At 45.2% G+C, this 20,741-nt stretch overlaps 1 protein-coding gene across 3 annotated transcripts; it reads left to right on the top strand.

Annotated features, from left to right (window-relative positions):
• The first annotated feature begins 225 nt into the window (after positions 1-225).
• dspb (desmoplakin b) lies at positions 226-20,291 on the top strand. 3 transcript variants are annotated; one of them, XM_079351144.1, is made up of 25 exons: positions 226-783; positions 2,799-2,892; positions 3,684-3,802; positions 4,062-4,212; positions 4,813-4,938; positions 5,357-5,416; positions 5,739-5,906; positions 6,196-6,300; positions 6,383-6,478; positions 7,196-7,321; positions 7,463-7,615; positions 7,831-7,985; positions 8,109-8,235; positions 8,737-8,923; positions 9,201-9,562; positions 9,654-9,832; positions 10,196-10,334; positions 10,477-10,670; positions 11,247-11,409; positions 11,507-11,590; positions 11,670-11,777; positions 11,883-11,981; positions 12,720-14,546; positions 15,550-18,619; positions 18,720-18,903. In XM_079351144.1, exons 1-25 carry the CDS (start codon positions 311-313, stop codon positions 18,749-18,751), a joined length of 8,397 nt encoding a protein of 2,798 aa, XP_079207270.1. In that variant the 5' UTR covers positions 226-310; the 3' UTR covers positions 18,752-18,903. The 3 variants fall into 3 exon arrangements, with proteins under 3 accessions (XP_079207270.1, XP_079207271.1, XP_079207269.1); XM_079351145.1 differs by having other exon boundaries at positions 12,720-13,217; positions 15,550-20,291; XM_079351143.1 differs by having other exon boundaries at positions 15,550-20,291.
• The last annotated feature ends 450 nt before the right edge of the window (positions 20,292-20,741 follow it).

Here is a 20,741-nt window from a genome sequence, read left to right as displayed (position 1 = left end):
ATAGACCAGTGTGTATACAAACACACACACACACACACACACACACACACACACACACACACACACACACACACACACACACACACACACTGCCTCCAGCAGAGCTTGGAGGGGAGTGTCAGAGAAAACTTTTTGGCAGAGCAGGTTGAGGGAGTGACAGCGGGGTGTGGTCACAGGCCTCCAAAAGCGACCCTCCCTTGGAGTTTCGTTGCAGTCTGCAGCAGAGGGTTGGAGGTTCCAGGCCTCTCTTGAGTGTTTTTCCCCCGGTAGTTTCCCACGGTGTGGCTGCGGCTGCCGTTTCAGCGTCAGCATGAGTCTTTACGGATCTCAGAAGGCCTTGAATATGGTCCAAAGGGCCGGTTCGAGAGGCGACCTGAGCGGCGGTATGACCCAACAATACGCGCGGAGCGATGTGGTGCACGGCGGTAATGGATACGAGCCGTACATGGAAGGATACAACAACTCCTACACCTTCACCTCCAGGGACGATGGTATGATGGGAGGCGGCATGATGGGAGGCGGTGGAGGAATGTACAGCGACGGAGGACGAATGATGATGAGCAGCGGAGAAATGATGATGGGCGGCGGAGAAATGATGATGGGCCCAGGAGGAGGAGGAACGATGCGCGGCGGAGAAATGATGATGATGAGCGGTGGTGGAGGAACGATGCGCGGCGGAGAAGCGGTGATGATGAGCGGTGGTGGAGGAACGATGCGCGGCGGAGAAGCGGTGATGATGAGCGGTGGTGGAGGAACGATGCGCCAGATGTCAAGCGGAATTAGGTATTCATTTATTACCTTTTAACTTAATTAACCTGCGACACCCTCGCTGCCACCTGTTACCTGTCATTCCCCTTTTTGCAGTCGCTGCATGCCATTAAATATTAAATGTGACAGCTTGTTAAATATCCCAGTGTTCATTTCGCGCCTGCACACCCTGAGCACACAAAGTTTTCCGTGAGCGAAATAACTCAGGCATATGTTGCGCAGTGAGCCAATTTAACAACACAGTGATCATAGTCTCAGGGAGCTTTTAGGGAAACACTTTCACTCCTGCAAACTCAGAATATCTGATGTTGTTCATAACATATTTCGACCTGTTGTTCTCAGACTGTTTGTCCGTGCAGTGAAGCGCACAGAGACGTGGCCTCCGTGTGCACTCTTGGTTTGTTTGCGCAGGGAGTCAACACGTTATCAGGGACAGAACTGAGCTTCCTGCCTGCTCAGCAGCTCTCTCCTCCCTGCACAGAAAAACTTGAGTTTGATTCATAGCTCACACTGATCGGAGAAGTTTTTCCTCTGCTGTGACATTTTAAAACTCACTCACTCCAGAAACATGCGTGTCATATTTAGACCTTCCACACGGAAACATGCCACCACAGAGAGGGGCAGACATCATAGCAAAGATGTTAGATTGCTTACTGTACAATGATGATTTGTTTCTGAATCTTGTTTCCTCAAAACTTTGATTATTTTTTAGTTATTTTCATCATAGATCCAGCTTTTTATTTTGCATGTTTATTTAACAGGGACACATGCGATGAGCACAGCTTCATATGTGAATTACAATTTTACAACCCAACCCAACCCGCTGACCCTGGTTTAGCTTTGAGTGTTAAAACAGAAGCGTTAAGAGATGCAGATATAGTGTTGTACAAATACATTCATTATGAACTCAATACTAATAAGTGTGTTTCTAGTAAAGGTCCCTATACTGAGTGGATATCAGCAGATGTCTTGTTGATATCATCAGCTGACATTGGCTCCTCACAGGTTTAGTTTTCACTTTTGTTGAGTGTAAAATGTGGAAGTTCCCCGTCGTCTAAAGTGGCTGAGTCACTCGTGTCGTCTTCTGTCTGACTGTACAGAGCCAACTTTTGATGGCATGTTCTGTGAGAAGGCGCTCTTTATGAGCTCGAACAATACAAACGTCCCTGCTTCACATTTAAGGGAGAAAAAAGTCTGAGATACAAAACAAGACTTCTGAATGATCCCTTTGTTGGAGACAGACCTTCTCTGTTGGACTTTAAATTCAGTGCGAGTGTGCATGACATTGATGAAGTCTTTTTTATTTCTTTGTAGTGTGATTTTCTACCCGCCTGCCAGCACCTATGTAACAGACCCACATCATTAATATAAAGCAGCTCCTAATTTCCCTTCTGAATTATTCCAGTACCTCTAAAGATCAACAGAACTACTAAGTTTCTAGCTGTCATGTTCGCTACAAAATGTTTTCAACAAATGAAACAGCACGTAGTTGGATTAAAAAAAAATCAAAATAACGACTACTTCAAGTTTTGTTTTTGGAGTTTAAGCTTCATTCTGTTGGACAGTGGAAAGAGAGAGAGAGAGAGAGAGAGAGAGAGAGAGAGAGAGAGAGAGAGAGAGAGAGAGAGGGAGGGGAATGATGTGCAGAAAAGAAGCCACAAGTCAGACTCAAACCTGGGCCGTCCCAGGTCTTTAGACCTTTAACCTCCGTACATGAGGCGCGACCTAACCGCTGAGCCATCTGCGCCCCGATAGTGACTACCTCAGTGTTGACCTCCATCGTCCTCTCCATGTTTGTGAGGCAATGTTTCAAATGTTTCTAAATGAATTTAAATTACAGCTTTGTCGTCTTCATTCGCTCCACCGGCGTTGAAACATCTGTGTGGTGCTTCAGTATGTAAACCTCGCTTCATTTTAAGCAGGCAGGTCGTAAAAAAGAAAAACTATGAGAGTGGTCACCATATTTGTTGCTGCTGTAGTTCATAATCTCATGGTAGAAGTTGATGAGTTCACTCTGCTGCCCCCTGCAGTGCGTCCAGCCTCGGTGCCATCCACCAGAGGGCCATGATCCTGCAGAACCAGTGCCAGGATTACCTGAAGAGATCTGACTACGCCCTGAAGTCTGTGAGTCACACGCTCCTGATCTGTGTTATTTTTCAAAATAAAAGCTCGCTGCATCTTCACTCTTTCTGTAGGTAAGGAATGACAGACATGTTTCAGGGGGGCGTTGAGTAACGTAGCTGTCAGAATGTTTAATTAAAACCAGGCGCAGCATTTTGTTTACTGCTCTGCTGAATCTTTGAGCCATATTTCATCTTTAAATTCATCCACGGATGGCTCCATGTTGTCAGAGTGAGTTCTGCAAAAATTTAGGTTTCAACACACACATGCGCGCACACACACACACACATGCCTCCTCATTTTTGTGTTTAGAAACTTCTTGCAAATTACTTGTTTTTCTGCAAAGTTCAACAACAAACGTGCAGAACACTCTGAGGTTTTTTTTTCTTTCTGCAGAAATGATTTCAGCATCTGATTTATGAGTTTGTTTACTCGTTACTCCTCCTCGCGGCTGATTGGTTCTGGGTGAATTAAATGTTTGAAACACTAAATATCGCTTTTACTAAATCCTTTCAGAAGTAATTAAAAATTCCTTTTCGTTTGTTAAACCGAGCAAGAAGAAAACAAGTTTGCACTATAGGAAGTTGAATCTATGCACGCATCAGAACAAATAACCAAACTAAGAAAGAGCTCAGTCTATAAACTTGTTGTTTTTCTGTTCTTATGCATTGAATACATATGACCAGATGATATTTTTAAAGCAGACTTTAACTTGTAAATTGAGGCTTATATTCAGCATTTCTCATTCTGCACTGTAGTTTGTTTCTCATAACCCTCTGTGAATGTCCATGCAGGGTAATAATGCTGACGCCGAGCGCTACATGGCGATGGCTAAAGAGTCCATCGATCAGCTGAAGAGCTGCGCGATAGACCTGAAACAGATGGGACAACCCAACGACAACGTGGTCAGGACGTAAGAAAAGCCGCTCTCTCTGTCATCACTCATGTTCTGTCAGACAGACAATCAAATAACCCTCCCAACCTTTTCCACTAAATGTTTGTCATTCAAAAAAAAGGTTTTAAGCCCGTAAAAAAAAGTACAATCAAAGGTTTTAAAGTTGGCAAAGAACCAAAATAAATTCAGGTGCAGGTGGACGTATTCATTTTGATTTAGTGTTATTAAAACAAGAATCCATGTCAGAGATCTCCTCTGTATCCTCCCACATGTGTAGTCTGGAGATTTGTAAAGACCAGCTGAAGGGGGTCCACATGGCCATGTCCGGCACCATGACCAGGAGGAAGAGCACCAGAGCGAACTCTGGAGGCTGGGACGACCCTCCGAGGAGCTTCCAGGACGCCATGGGCTGGATCGCTCAGCAAAAGGTTTGAGCACGCACGCACGCCCCTTCACTGCTGACCGAACACGGCACACGCCCACACTCTGGACTTACAGCAGGATCAGGTTCATGTTTATATTGATTATTACTTCAGGTGTTACTGAGGCCTCTTCAAGTCTGTCCAAAGAAAATCAGTTTGGTTCTATTTATAAAAGCTGAATTAAAAGTAGGCTGTCACTTTAATAGAAAGGGTTGAACAACGTGAAGTGAGTGACAGATCTCATTGAAGCAGAACACTGAGCACACAACGTTTAGTTCAGACATGAAAGCATTCCTGTGCGGTGAGCTGTCAGACACACGGCGTGAAAGTGGTCACACTCACAGCCATTATCTCCGACATTAACAAGAAAGGATGCACGAGAAGAACACATGCTGCAGCGAAACGTTAGAAAGAGGCTTTGTTTAGTTTCCAGGCCAAATGTCTTCTGCTGGATTCCTGACATGTTTTCAGATAAGAGCCTCATGAATTCTCTCGACACGCCCTGATCCAACTTTTGTCTCTCTGCCTCATTCTGCTGTCGGAAAAAAATAGAAACAAAGAAGATTACATCTCTTACACATTTCTTTTTCTGACTTCCTCCCTCAGCGTTTGATTGAAACGGCCTCCTGGGGAGACGATGCTGCGACCATCGATCAGCAGCTGAACAGCCACCAGAGATTTCACAACTCCATCCAGAGGAGCTCCGAGATGGACCGGGCCAGAGACGAACTGGTGTGTACACATGCATCCTCGTATGACAGACTGACCCTTCATAGAGACTCTTCATAAGCAGAAGGAAATTAAACTGATATTGACTGGCCGTGGACCAGTTGGAGGCGGGACGTCTCGATGCCCTGAATGTGCTCTGACATCATCAGTAATGTTAACAGCTTTACTTTTAGTCCCGTCCGTGTAAACACAGATCTGACAACAACACAGCCAGCAGGACTCCAGCTTCTCCCTCACTGGAGACAGTCAGGACTCACACACACATTTACTCAGGACACACTGGATGCATGATGGAGTTATGTGTAAAATGTTGCACATTGAGGTCATATTGAAATGTTTAAAGGAAGTTTTGCTCCAAACTGTTTTATTTGTTCCTAATATTTTTAAGAAAACATCTGAAGTTTCTTCTCTCTTCCCACAGATGAAGAAAGGAGACAAAGCAAGTCTTCATGCTCTGGACCAAGAGTGGGAAAGTTTGCAGGTAAGAAAAACATCAGCGTTTCAAACAGGGGCGGAGCCAGGTGTCTGATTGGTCGACCCAAAATCCTGACCTATGATTGATTTTTAATTTCAATGCAGCTCCTTTGATTTGTTAATATTTTAAATCTTCTGTATACACAGCGAGATCCTGTATATGTGACGCTGTAGTGTCAGTAGTTAGAGTAAATGTGATTGGTCCAGATGGATGGATGGTTTATTTTTGCACGGCCCGTTAGGCCACCCCAGTCAAGAAAAGTCTTGCTCCGTCACTGGTTTCGAATTGTCTGACGTGTATTTCAACGTGCGTCCTTCTCCCTCGTCAGAAACTGTCGTTTGGTCGGACCGAGCAGCTGCAGCAACTGCAGAACATCATTCAGGAGATGTCCAAAGAGATCATGTGGGTGAACGAGAAAGAGGAGAAGGAGCTGATGTTCGACTGGGGAGACAAAAACATCGACCAGTACATCCCGAAGAAGCAGGAAAGCTACTCGGTCAGTAAAGGGTCAAAGGTTCAGAGACAGATTTGGGTTCATTTGGACGCCTCCACGCTGCAGAAATCCATGTTGAATTACGATGTTTGCAGCTTGATTCTAGTTGATTAACATTCTTGGCAACGCTGTGAGTCTAAATTACACTAATGCCGCTTTATGGCGTTTGATCTGCATCTCATAAGGGATTAATCATCTGTGACAGATTTCATTTTGGCAGCTGCAATCAGTCATCTACTTTAGAGCTGCTTCTGTGCCGCCTCTGATTTCTCAACCTCTTCTTGTACAACAGCAACTGATGAGCTCCCTGGAAGACAAAGAGAAGGACCTGAACAAACTGAAAATCAAAGTGGACAGCCTCCTGAAGAGCAACCACCCGGCTGCAGACAAGATCGAGGTGCAGATGTCTCTGAGCAGTACAAGCTGTTTATGAGGGATGTGGAAGCATTTTACTGATGCTTGTCTGTGTGTTATTTCAGGCCTACAAAGACACTCTGCAGACCCAGTGGAGTTGGCTTCTTCAGATTACCAAGTGCATCGACACTCATTTGAAGGAGAACTCGGCTTACAGTCAGGTAACAGTATGAAGCCACTCTGGTTATTCTTTTCTTTATCAACGGGAGATGACTGCACTTTTGAAGCACCTCTTTTTATTTATTTTTTATTTTTTTTAATCTCCATCTTGGATTTGTAAAGCCAAGAGTAAACGGACTAGAGCCCGACAGGTTCATCAGCCGGCCCATATTAGCACCTGTTGGCTAATTTATAGCAGATATGCTATTACTCGATTTAATCACCAGTCAAATAGTGTTTTCTTGTGTTACACTAGCAGTTCTCTTTAATGCACGTACATGCTCAGTTACGTTCCCGTTGAGGTACCATGTTGTCGATGAGTGCATTTCAGGGATCAAATCAATCTATCACTAAAGATTGATTACAGATCAAAGTAAGATATCGGCCGATTTATTGGTATCAAATTTTTTTTCTCTTCATAATTTCTGTATCGGCCCCAAAAATCGGTCGAGCCTTAATATGGACGAGAAGATGGAGCTGAAGAGGAGGCAGCAATGTAGCTCACGTGCTAACAGAGTGCTAGCTTGTTTAGCACGTTTTAAACACTGTTCTGCTTCTGTCTTCACTTTTATTTCTTAACCTGCTCGATTGCATCTGATGAATTTGAACAAACTCAGAAGGTTTAGTGTCTGGACTTCGACCTCCTCGCAGATTTATTAAAGGAGCAGATTTTTGAGGAGTGCTGAGATGATATTTTAAATGTTTTTTTTTTTCAACAGTTCTTCAGAGAGGCTAATGAGACGTACAGCTCCCTGCAAAGGGAGCACGAGACGGTCCGTAAAATGTTCACCTGCGACAAGAACACGCCGCTGGACGAACTGCTGGAGCTCCTCCAAGGACTGGAGGTACAGCAGATCAGATGTTTTCATAAAGTGCTTTAGTGCATGTTCTAGCTTCTCTCAGATTTGTCATGTGAGTTTAATTTCACACTTTTAAAAAGGCTGCATCACTATTATAATGTTTTTTTTTTTTTGATTTGATACCAGAGGGAGAAGGAGAAGATCATGGAACACAAGAGGCAGGTTCAACATCTGGTCAACCGCTCCAAGAGCATCGTGAGGCTGAAACCCCGAAACCCCGAAGAGAAGAGCAGCAGCCAGATCATCGTCAAGGCGCTGTGTGACTTCAAACAGGACCAGGTCCGTCACATCACACACACACACACACACACACCGCCTGCTGCGTGTGCGAGCACATGATGCCTACAACCACTCACAGTTTCTGTTCTCATCCTCCTTCTCCTCCTTTCTTGTTTATTTTTTATTTTTTAAAGCGTCTTTGAGTACTTAGTGAAGATCTGCGTTATTGTTTTTCTGTGTTTATTGATGAAATTCGTTCTCATCGGGCTCCACAGAAGGTGATCTGTAAGAACGACGAGGCGATCCTGAGGGACAACAGTCAGCGCAGCAAGTGGAACGTGACCGGCCCCGGAGGACTGGACATGACGGTGCCCTCCGTGTGCCTGATCGTCCCGCCTCCCAACCCAATCAGCATCAGCCTGGCCAACAAGTAAGACTGGAGCTCATGCGCTGTTCTTGTTGTGGAAGAAGACGTACCACACCTTGTTGTTGTTGTTGTTGTTGTTGTTGTTGTTGTGGTTGTGCATTAACTTCCGACGTGTGTCGCTGACAGGAACGAGCAGTACTACGAAGCCATCCTGTCGATCTGGAATCAGCTGTACATCAACGTGAAGAGTCTGGTGGCCTGGCAGTACTGCCTCCTGGATCTCAAACGCATCAACTCGCTCACCATCTCTATGGTGGGTCGACAGTTTTGCCTTCATTAAAATCACTGTGTATTATAGTAAACACAACCGTGTCAGGTTGACAACACTTTAGACACTTAGACGATACCACGTCTTTTAAAATAATGCAATTTATTTTTGATTGATTTATTAAATTAAAGAGGACCAAAGCTTTAAAATAACGTCGGCTCCACAGTCACATCTTTAACTTAAAGGCGCTTCAAACCTCTTCAAAGAGAGAGAGAGAGAGAGAGAGAGAGAGAGAGAGAGAGAGAGAGAGAGAGAGAGAGAGAGAGAGAGAGAGAGCGCTGTCCAGAATACACAAACACATCGCTAATGTTGTCAAAGCATTTGTGCAATTTAGAAAGCGTGCAGGAATTAAAAATATTTATTTATTTGTTGTATGAGACTTCTATATTTGTTGCTATAATATCAAACCAGGCATTTATTTTTACTAGCATTAAACCATCATGTGTGTGTGTGTGTGTGTGTGTGTGTGTGTGTGTGTGTGTTCAGCTGTCCAAGATGCGTCCCGAGGAGTACCGGCAGCTCATCAAGAGTTTGGAGGTTCACTTTGAGGAGTTCAAAATGAACTCCGTGGGCTCCCAGATGTTCGAAGACGATGACAAGAGGAACTTAGAGAGCCAGTTCAGCGGAGCCCAGAACCACTACGAGCAGCTGGTGGTGCAGCTGCCCACATACAGTCAGTGTTACAGCAATTCTACAGTCATGCTCAAGAGCCAGAAGTGCATCTTTAATTAGGATCACCAATGCAATCTAACCCACCAGTTCTATCATAAATTCATCTTTTAGGAAGCTTTTACTTTTCCTGTTTTTAATGACATGATCGCTCAACTTTATATTTGTGTTAATATTTTGCAAACTCAAAAGAGATAAACATACAGACCAGAGGACTGGATAATTAATTTCCTCCTTTAAATATTTCTGTAACCAATAACACATGTTGTGTCTTCTCACAGTTCTCCACGAAGAGACGGAGCTGAATCAAGCAGCCGAGCTGCAGCGCCAGCATGAGCTGCTTTTACTTCAGCAGCAGCAAGCTGCAGCCGACGAGGAGGCGAGGAGGCTGGAGGAAGAAAGATGCAGATTGGAACTGGAAAAACAGAAGAGGGACTGTACGATTAAGAGGGTGGACGTGAAAGTGGTAAAGACGGATCAGGGGAAGAAGAAGTGCACAAAGTCGTGCTCTCGTAGCCTGTCTGAGCTGCACGCGCTCAGACTGAGGTTGGATGGCGCCGAGGACACGCTGAGTCAGCACGTGCACATCTGCCTCGGAGACGACGGCGTGCACGACTGCGGCATCAAGATCTCTCAGATAGAGGTAGGCACCAAACGCATCATGTGCGTGTAGCCTTGTAAAGCTCTCTCTCTGCTGAAAATGAATTCCTCACCGTTCCCGTGTCGTCCTGCAGACGGTGCAGCGGGACATCGACTCGATGCGCGAGGAGTACCTGCGTCTGAGGGAGCGTATCGTGAAGGAGCTGGAGTGCATGAGTGACTCAGATAAAGCCCAGTTCCTCCGCAGTGAGATTGGAGTCATCGACCAAAGACTGGCCGGTTTGGATAGCGGCTCATCGGCTTACCTTCAGCGGTAAGCGATCGTAGAAATCATTTTTTAAAAGGCCTCAAAGAGACTCAGCAAGACAGAACTCTCATTTTCACGTGGCATTAAGAAGCCCTTAAAAGATGCTGCAGACTTAATGCAGCACTCATGTGTGCCGATAGAATTTAACAGTGATCTACATTTTAGAGGGAATTTAAAAGTGAGCGGCCATGCAGCAACCGAGACATCCTGCAGGTGTTCTCACGCAACAAAGGGAATTAAAGTAACCTTGTTCTTTAAACCAAGAAATAAGGGAAACGTTCAAACTCTGCAAGATGAATCTGTTTCCGCTTCTAAACCCTCTCGCTCTCTCTCGCCCTCTCTCTCTCTCTCTCTCTCTCTCTCTCTCAGGCTGCAGGCTCTAAGGGACATGCTGGAGAGTTTAGAAAAAGCTGAAGATGTTGTGAAAGTGTACGAGGCGAGGCTGACAGAGAAAGAGACCACCTCTCTGACTCCCAGAGAAGTGGAGGAGTACATGTCGGCCCTGATGGTACTTTTTTAAAAAACATAACTACGTTTGAGTACGATGCATTCATCGCAGAAGTCATCGCCGTTTTTTTTCAGCGTGATGTTGGAGGTGAATGCTGGCCACACATTTTGTATGAACCTTTCTCTGTGTTACTGTTCGACAGAGAATGAAATCAGACCTGGAACAGAAGAGAGACATTCTGTCCTCCATGGAGGCAGAGCTGGCCAAAGCCAGTCACTGGAACGGCCAGGTGGAGGCGCCTTTCCACAGGTGCGACATCATGCTGTCCAAATACAACGAGCAGGTGAGCCAGCTGTCCGACCGCTGGAGACGAATCCTGGGACAGATCGACACCAGGTACGTTTCTGCGTTTGCTCATTTAACTTCTGTTTTAGAAAAGTTTACAGACATGAACTTTCAGGAACTCGTGTGTACTTGTGCGTCTTTCCCCCGACTCTTTAAGTTTTATATAAATGATGTACTTGGGACGTTGACCTAAGAGACAGTCATTCAATCAGAGCTTTAAACCCACCCTTTCCTCTGTGGTTAGCCACTTTAGTTTTGGTTTGAAATGCTCGTAATTCATCTCACTGTGACATCTCCGTCGACAATTTGCAAACTCTTGTAGTCTCATACAAAGATTGTACGGGAAAGCGCCAATATATTGTGTGGAAATTCAATTAAATTAAAAAAACTGTATTTGTCCCCGGGGGACAATTCAAGGAAGTGCGGAAAGACTCCATCGACTTGACGTTTAAGAAGCAGGACCCTGCTATAAATAAAGCCCAGCGTAGCAACTACTTTTCAAAGGCTGTATTTTAAGACGTGTTATATTTAACCTCTGGATTGAAAGGTGAACATGTGTGAAGGTGAATCTATGTTTGTCCTCTCCTCTTTTAAACAAGCCCTCATCGTGTCTCCCTTCTCGCTCAGGAACCAAGATCTGCAGTCGTACGAGCCTCAGCTGCAGCGCTACAAACAAACCAGCTCCTCGCTCATTGACTGGATCGATGTGACAAAGAAAAAACAAGACACCCTGCAGGCCTCAAAGATCAACAGCATCGAAGTGCTGAAGCAGCTCATTGACAATCAGAAGGTCTCTCCACCAATCCTTAACTGCCCTCTCTTTCAACTTCTGAGTTTGGCTCTGTGTCCGTGTGTGTTTAATCATCTTTTATTATTCTCTTCTCAAGGCCCTGAACTCAGAAATCAAATCCAGGAGGGGGACAGTAGACAGCGTGCTGAGGGACAATGATGCCTGTGTGACTTCTATCAAGGTAAGCAGTCCCTCTTTGGGTCACATGTCCACACAGAGACGTTCTTCACGTGGATTTCATGACTCTGTTTGTTTCACAGGACTATGAAACAGACCTTAACTCTTACACGTCCGGTTTGGAGACTTTGCTGAACATCCCGATCAAGAGGAACATGCTGAAGTCGCCATCGATGGATCTCAACCAAGAGGTTTGAGCCTTTTACGGCCTTATTGATGTGGAGGATCGGTCAATGATAACCGTGTGACCCAGGGGAAAGGTTATTAAGTGAGTTTTTTTTCTTTCTGTCTCTCAGGCTACACAGCTGCAGACGCGTTACATGGAGCTGTTCACTCAATCCAATGACTACTACAAGTACCTGGGAGAGCTGCTCAAAAACATGGAGGAGATTAAGGTAGCTGTATTTCATGTTGGTCCTTTGAGGTTTTTCTCACGGTGTGTCTATGATGTATGTGTGTTTTAAAAATGGGCTGTGGATGTCATTTCACTGTTTGGTCTTGTTTTTTTTCTTCTACCTGAGACTTTTGATAAACGACCCGTTTGACTCGATAAAGTAGGGTCAGGTTTAAGTGGATTAATATTATAATGGGATATAGGAGGTGGGTCCAGCTAGGATAATTTGACCAACTGGTAAATTGAACACTCAGAAGTTTTGTTTTTTTGGGAGCCTTCAGTGTGATTGTTAGTTCTGTTTTTTTCGTTCTGCATCCTTGATATATGGATGGATGGATAGATGAGTGGGTGAGTGGGCGGATGGACTGACTGACGGATAGACAGAAGAATGGATGGATGATTTAATTTAACACGAGGGGATAGTGTTGTTTCAATACCTAATGGACAACAAGGGGAAACAGCACATATAAAATATGAAGCAGTAATTTATTTTAGGAAAGTGTCATAAAAAAGAGTAAAGGAATGATGTGTAAATAGAGATAAAGTCGACATTTGTCTGCATTGTATTTACAGCTCTGTGCTCTGCCACAAGTGGTAAAAAAATCCATCAGACAGGATCCACTGCTGCTGGATGAATCGAACCCTTGAAAAACTGTGAATTAAAAACATTTGTTGAAGGGATGCTGTTGGAGAACGTTTCACTACCTCTGCATTCATCTTTGCTTTGTCTTGCTTATAGATGCGTAACACCAGGATTGACCTCTTGGAGGAAGAACTCCGCCTGCTGAGACAAGACATGCACGATCGAAACTCCAAGAACAAGTCTTTGGAAGATGCTCTCGCTCGCTGTCAGTTAGAGCTGTCCATGTCTAAAGACCAGCTGCTCTCCATGGAGCAGGTGAAAGCAACCGCAGCGCAGCAGGTCAACGCCACCAGGGACAGTCTGGACAACACCCAGAGCCAGCTGTCGGACCTCAGCGACCAGGTGGCACGTCTCAAATATTCACTCGAGGAAGAAAAGAGGAAGAAGAGGCTGGCAGAGGAGCGCTACACTCAGCAGCAAGAGGAGTATGAATCAGTGCTGAGTAGGAGACAGAAAGAGCTGGAGACGATCAGCTGGTCCAAGTTGGATTTAGAGAAGAGTGTGGCAAATAAAGAGCAGGAAATCGATCAGCTGCGGCGGCAGCTGGCAGATGAGGCATCGAGGGTGAAGGAGCTACAAAGGGAGATTTCAAAGGTAAGGAGCCAATGCAGTACGGAGATCAATAATTTAAAACTCCAATTCGAATCCCAGATCCAAGTTAGCCGCACTGACGTGCAGAGGCTGGCATCCCAGAAGGATGACGATTTGACTGAGCTCCAGCTGCAGTTTGACAGGACTGTGGCAGAGAGGAAGGATCTGGAGGAGGAGCTCAGGAGGCTCAGGTTGTCTCTGACCCAGGCTGAGGAAAAAAGGAAGAGGGCAGAAGAAGAAACTCAAAGTCAGCGCGCCGTCATCACAGAGGAAGGGCGCAGGAGGAGAGAGCTCGAGAGTCAGGTGGAAGGGCTGATGAGGCAGAGAGATGATCAACGCAGCCAGTATGAGGAGGAGCTGGCTGATGTCATGAAACGCCTGGAGGAGAAAAGCGAGGAGCTGGTCTACATCACACACAGTCTAGAAGAGGAGACCCGGAGGAGGAAGACGATAGAGGAAGGGCAGGATGTACTTGAGCAGACCTTGTCCCAGATGCAGTCGAAGCTGAATAGTTCTTCAATGACTGCGGCCCAGTATCGGGAGTGCAAGGATGAGCTTGAGAAGTTGCGTCTGGACCTGGAGAGGGAGCGCAAGGAGCGAAGCAGGGTAGAAGAGAACATGAGCAGGTTACAGGGGCGCATGAAGGACCTTCAGGCCGTGAGAGATGGACTGGAGAGTCAACTGGAGAACCTGAGGGCGGCTAACCAAGAGGAGACGGCGAGAAGAAAGCAGATTGAAACAGAGCTGGGGAAGGCCACCGCTACAATAACAGAGTACAACCGCACCATTAATACGCTACGGCAGAGCCAAGAGAGTGCCAGCGTGTCAGGGAAGAGAGTTGAAGAAGAACGTCTTAGGTTGCAGGGAGAGCTGGAGGAAAGCTTGAGACAAAACAAAACCTCTGCAGAGCGAACGAAGCAGCTCAATGCTGAGCTGAAGGCGCTGCAGCAACAACTCCTCCAAGAGCAGGCCAGAGTCAAAGAGGCGAACCTCAAGAACGAGGGTCTGTACACAACCATAGAGGAGAGGAATAAGGCACTGAGTGAGAGCACTTCTGAGCTTCAAAGGCTGAAGGACATGATGGAGGGGCAGGCCAAAGAGAAGCAGAGGCTGGAGGAAGAGCTAATGACAACCCGGCAGGAAAAAGTGGAACTCCTGAGATCCAAACAGGGAGCCAGTGATGAGCTCTCCTCCCAGATTTCATCCCTGCAGCTGCAGCTTCAGGCCAGTGAGCGCAGCAATGTAGATTACCGCAACCTGGTCTCAGAGCTCTCCTCGGAGAGGGAGAAACTCATTCTGGAGGCTGAGAAAATACAAAAGCAGGCCACCGAGGTACATGGAAGTTTGACACTTAGACATGGAGTGGTCTCGTCTTTCCAAATCAGAGTCCTAATGTGGATCAATCAAGTAGCTATCACTGTCTGTAGGCACACACATACTTGCATGCTGAACCCCCTCTAGAACCCCACGTAGACACCTTCCTCTTGGAACTCTGATTGAAGCACATACACGTGTATGTGTTTAAATAGGCCTGCATGCAAAAGCTTTTCTGCTCGCTGTCTCCCTGCCTGCGCTGATAAAGCTGCATGCTTTTATGGTTCTGTTAGTTTGTAATGAATCAACAATGTCAAAGATGTGATTACTGCCGATCCCTGTATGACTTCTTTTCATGTTTTAGTTGCATCCTAGTGTAGACACATTTTGCAAACTTGAACCTACAGCATGTATATACTTTGAGTATATAAACAGATATTAAAAAAAAAGATACTTTGAGCAATTTAAGACCTGTCTGTTAAGTTGACGCCCATCTTTTAGATTTTTTTCTGTTTGTGCTGTTTTGCAAAGTTGCAAAATGTAGAATTTTAGAATCTGAAGAAGTTAAGAGTTGGCGTAGTTGGTCTGATATTTTGAGTTTTAGTCAGTATAAACTATGCACTGTCTACAAGGTTTGTCTGCAGGGTTGGCAAGCTTGAGTGGAAAAATGACAATGAATTAGTATTCTCAAAATTGTACAAATTGAACTAAAAAAGAAATAGACCAATTATCATTCTTACTTCCCAGTCCTGCAAGGCATCGCCTCGATTATATGTTTCTGAAGGTTAAAGGTAGTTTGTGCCAAGCATAGATATGTCGGAGGAATGCACAGGGACTTGCTACTTCATGCTACTTTTATGAAAGTCTATTCTTTCATATAAAGATGCAGGATAAAAAGAGGGTCTACTGCAAGAACATAAAAACATTTAATCTGTAACTTGACCTGTATATTTCCTCAGTTGATTTATATTTACTAACTTTTTGTCTTCGCCCTCTCTACTCTCTTTCTGTTTCTTTGCAGATCACATCCACGATGCAGTCAATCCAATCCAAGTACAATGACATTGTGTTCGAGAGGGATGATCTCTTGCGGAGACTCAAAATATCTGAAGGTGACAGAGAGAGCCTCCAAAGGCTAGAAGACGAACTCAATCGCCTTAAACTGTCCCTCGAGTCTGAGCTTCGCAATAAGCAGCGAATACAGGAGGAGAATGATAGGTTGAGGAGAGATGCAGGTAAATGGAAGGATCAGTTTGAAAGCAAGGTGGAAGTGGTCAAGCAGTGTGAAACGGACAAGGGCCGCCTGGAGAGGGAAAAGAATTCGTTGAGAAGCGAGATAGAGAGGCTGATGAGAGAACTCAGGGAGCTTGAAGAGATGTATAAAAGTAAGCTGTCAGGCATCCAGAAAGAACTGAAAGACATGGCCGCTCTCAGACAAAACATGGAAGCTGAGCTGAGGAAATGTAAAGAGTGTCCGCCCTTGGATGCCTCTGGTGTGGTCTTCGACGGAGTCCGCAAGAAAGTCACAGCAGACCAGTTGCTTGACTGTGGTGTTTTGGACAAACCAACATTTAGCCAGCTTGCAAAGGGTCATAAGACTGTGCCGGAAGTGTCTGCTGACAAAAAGATTAACCTGAAAGGCACAGGCCCAATAGCTGGGGTGATAGTTGAAGGCCAGAAAGGTTCAGGATCTGGAAATGGTCTACTATTCAAAATGACATTTGCAGAAGCCAAGAAAGAGAATCTTCTGCCATCAGATAGCATCGACCTGCTACTGGATGCTCAGGCTGCCACAGGCCACATAATTGATCCCAGGACCAATCAGAAGTTCACGGTTGAGGAGGCATGTGACCAAGGCGTGGTCGATGAAAAGGACAGAGCGAGGTTGCTAGCAGCAGAAGCAGCAGCTGTAGGATATGGCGGTCCCGCCACAAGCAAACCCCTTTCAGCATATGAGGCCATGAAGAAGGGACTTATTAACAAGAACACAGCACTGCGCCTGCTTCAAGCCCAGGAGTCTGTGGGAGGTATCCTTGATCCAACCCTCAGCGTTTTCCTTCCTAAGGAGACTGCAGTCGAGCGCAACCTAATTGATGATAACTTATATCGTGCTCTGAATCAGAGACCAGAGCTCTACTTGGACCCAGAGAGTGAAGAAGGAGCAACATACATGTCCCTGAAGAGGAGATGTAAGGTAGAACTAAACACTGGTCTCCTGCTTCTTCCTGTCCAAGCGAAATTAGATGGCTCTCAACTTGTCTTTGAAGGTGTCCGCAAACCTGTCACAGCCAAGCAGCTGGTTGATTGTGATGTGCTGGACAAGCAAACATTAAAAGGCCTGGAAAACGGGAAGAAATCTGTCCCAGAGGTGTCTTTGGACAAGAAGGTCTACCTAAAGGGGACTGGATCAATCGCTGGTGTGGCTGCTGGACCTTTTGGCAAAATGTCTCTAGCAGAGGCCAAGAAACAGAAGATCTTGACTGCAGACTGTGCAGATTTGCTTCTCGATGCCCAGGCAGCCACTGGTCACATCATTGACCCAGCAACCAATAAAAAGCTGACAGTAGAGGAAGCATGTGCCATCGGATTGGTGGACAATAAGGATCGAGGTAGGCTCTTAGCAGCAGAGGCGGCAGCTGTGGGTTTCAGGGATTCCAGTACAGGGAAGCCTCTTTCAGTGTTCGAAGCAATGAAGAGGGGAGTGGTTGATCAGAAGACAGGGCTACGTCTGCTGCAGGCCCAGGAGTCTGCAGGTGGCATTCTAGACCCAGCTCTGAGCGTGTTCCTCCCCAGAGACACAGCTATAAATCGAAACATTTTGGATGAGGACCTCTGTCGTGCCCTAAACAGGAAGCCAGAATACTACATTGACCCAGACACCCAACAAGGAACTACCTACATAGCTCTGAAGAAAAAATGCAAAGTAGACCCAAGCACAGGGCTTCTGCTTCTTCCTGAGCCTAAAAAGCTTGCAACAGTCCAAGGCCTTCGGGACCAGGTGTCCGTCATGGATCTAGTGGATGCAAATCTGCTGAAAGGTTCTGATGTGGACCAGCTGAGGGAGGGCAGATTGACAAGCAGGGACATTGAAGAGCGCCTGCGCCCCTACCTGAAAGGTTCCACCTGCATAGCAGGAATTTACGATGAGGCCAATGAGACGGTGGTGCCCATTTATCAGGCCATGAAAGATGGACTGTTGAAACCTGGGACCGCCCTGGAACTACTTGAGGCCCAGGCTGCCTCAGGCTTTATAGTTGATCCTGTCAACAACCATTTCCTGAATGTAAGTGATGCCTACAGCAAGAGACTGTTTGGTCCAGAGTATAAAGACAGCCTTCTATCAGCAGAGAGGGCGGTGACTGGCTACCAAGTGCCTGGAACAAACAAGGTTATCTCCCTCTTTGAGGCCATAGAGAGAGGTCTAGTGGAGAGAGGTCATGGTATCCGACTGCTTGAGGCACAGATTGCCAGTGGTGGAATCATTGACCCTGAACACAGCCATCGTATTGATGTGGACGTAGCCTACAGGAAAGGTTACTTTGATGAGAGAATGAACAGGATCCTGAGTAGTCCAAATGCTGAAACAAAGGGGTTCTTTGATCCTAACACAGAAGAGAACCTAACCTATAAGGAGCTCAAGAAAATCTGCATCACAGATAAGAAAACCGGCCTCATCCTTTTGCCCATCGCAGACCAGTCAAAGCTGTCATCGACCACGAGAAAGAGGAGAGTGATCATTGTCGACCCAGAGACAAATAAAGAGATGACTGTGCGTGAAGCGTACGACAAAGGATTGATTGATTACGACACATTCATCGAGCTGTCTCAGCAGGAGTGTGAGTGGGAAGAGATCACTATTACTGCGCCGGATGGCTCCACAGAATTTAAGTTAGTTGACCGTAAGACAGGAAGAGAGTATGATATTACTGAGCTGCTCGAAAAGAGAGTCATTAGTCAGTCAGATCTAGACAAATACAAATCGCGTGCCATCAACCTCAATCAGTTTGCAGAACTCATAGCAAAGAAGAGCAGAGGGACATCATCATCATCATCATCATCAACATCAACAACAAGACAAACAACAACCTCAGGTAATTCCTCTATGAACTCTTCGTCCTCTTCTTCTTCGAGAGCTTTAGCCCCCCAGAGTTCATCTTCATTGACATTTCAATCATCATCTGCTTCCTCTAGCACATCACTTTCGCCAAGTACATCTTCAGTGACGTCGTCATCAACTTTGAGGACGTCTGGAGGTTCAGTTCCATCAACTCTGACATCATCAATTCTACCCAGACCCTCGTCACCAACCCTTGCCAAAATGACCACAACAAGAACCACCACTGTTACAGAACGAAGCTCCAGATCAAGCAGCTTCTCTCTGGACTCCCCTGACTCTGTCAGAAATATATCCAGTGTATCCCTTACTCTGTCCTCCCCCATTGTAACAATAGGTGAACAGGAACCTATAGGTGCAATCTTTGACACTGAGAATTTAGAGAAGATATCCATCACAGAGGCTTTAAATCGCGGTCTGGTGGATACCATCACCGCCCAGAGATTGCTGGAGGCCCAGGCATGCACTGGAGGAATCATTAATCCCAAAAATGGCCATAGGCTTGGCCTCAAAGAGGCTTCACGTCTTGGCATTATAGAGGAGGACATGGTCTCCAAGCTTAAGGCTGCCCAGAAAGCTTACGTTGGCTTTGAGGATGTAAAAACCAGGAAGAAGATGTCTGCTGCGGAGGCCATTAAGGAGAAATGGCTGCCATATGAGGCAGGGCAAAGGTTCCTTGAGTTCCAGTATGTAACTGGGGGCTTTCACGACCCAGAAACAGGCAGTAGAAAAACCATACAAGACGGTTTGCAAATGGGCTGGCTGGACGAGAGGACGGCACAGAAGCTCCAAGATTCCCAAAAGCAAACAAAGAACCTCACATGCCCCAAGAGCAAACTTAAGATCTCATACTTGGATGCTCTGGAAAACTGCATGTCAGAGGAAAGCACTGGAGTTCGAATGCTTCCTGCCTCATCAGTGTCTTCCAGTGGAATCAGCAGTCCTTACAACGTCTCCTCTGCTCCCGGATCCAACGCTGGTTCTAGGAGTGGCTCTCGAAGGGGCTCCCGCAGGGGCAGTCTTGACTTAGGTTCCCCGTCCTCAACAACCAGTCGCTACACCTTCAACACCTTCACCTCCACCAGATAAAGAGTATTCCAGCATGTCTTGATCACAACATTGAAACTTGTTTTGCATAGTGAATAAGATAAATTGATAATCTTTTTGCAAGCTTTTGGTTAGTTCTAGATTTAAGTTAGTTTTCATGTTGCTATGCTTTTAAAAAAATATTGTACTTGCAAAGATCAGCACAATCAACACTGCCAAGACATTTCTTGTATAATCCGACTAAAGGATGAATGCCATCAATCTTGAGATCATTGGTTAAAAACAAGTGCATGCAGATGAATTTGTTGGTGCATCAGTCCTTTTAAATAACTACCATGCGCTTACATTACACATATACACATATATTGCCTGTCTTAAATGTAATTTCTTTTAAAGCTTTGCACTGGTATGATGATCTTATTTGACATGTGAAACAGCTTTTTGAGAGGGAAGGGGAATGCAGGGTTCAGTTAAAAATACTGACGTACTAGTTTTTGTTTTTTCTTTATCATATCAGTCATAATCATTGGTTTCCTGCTGATAAGTGCTTGTGGTTTTGTAACCTTTTCTGAATATATCAAATTAAAAGGGTGTTTTTCTCATGTTGATTCACGTCTGTCCTTATTTAGCATCTTACGGAAAATGAACACACCTTGGGTAGCTGCATGTGAAATGCCATATAAATACACATTCCTCTCTTTAGTACCGTTTGGTTAATGTAGTTTAAGTAAAAAGGAACTGGACTCAAATGCAGAAAAAAACACATGTTATTACTAAACAAAACTATCTTGAAGAAGTCTAAAAGGGAGCCACAAGGAAAACAGTGAAAACACAAAGAATTGAATAATTTAACATGCACACAATAGAACAGAAAAACACAAGGATAAGAAAGTATTAAATAAAACAGGAAACACTTGAGGAAAAACTAACATGAGAAACTCTGAAATTACAAAAACTAAAGCAGTGGTTGTTAGAGTCCAAAACCTTAATGTCAGGAAAATGTTACTTAAAAAACTAAAAACAAAAAATGAAAAATGACATGGCACATGAAG

Source organism: Symphodus melops (assembly GCF_947650265.1).
Source record: "Symphodus melops genome assembly, chromosome: 8".
Lineage (NCBI taxonomy): Eukaryota > Metazoa > Chordata > Actinopteri > Labriformes > Labridae > Symphodus > Symphodus melops.
The sequence above is the reverse complement of the archived record's forward strand: the minus strand, read 5'-3'. Positions and strand labels throughout refer to the sequence as shown.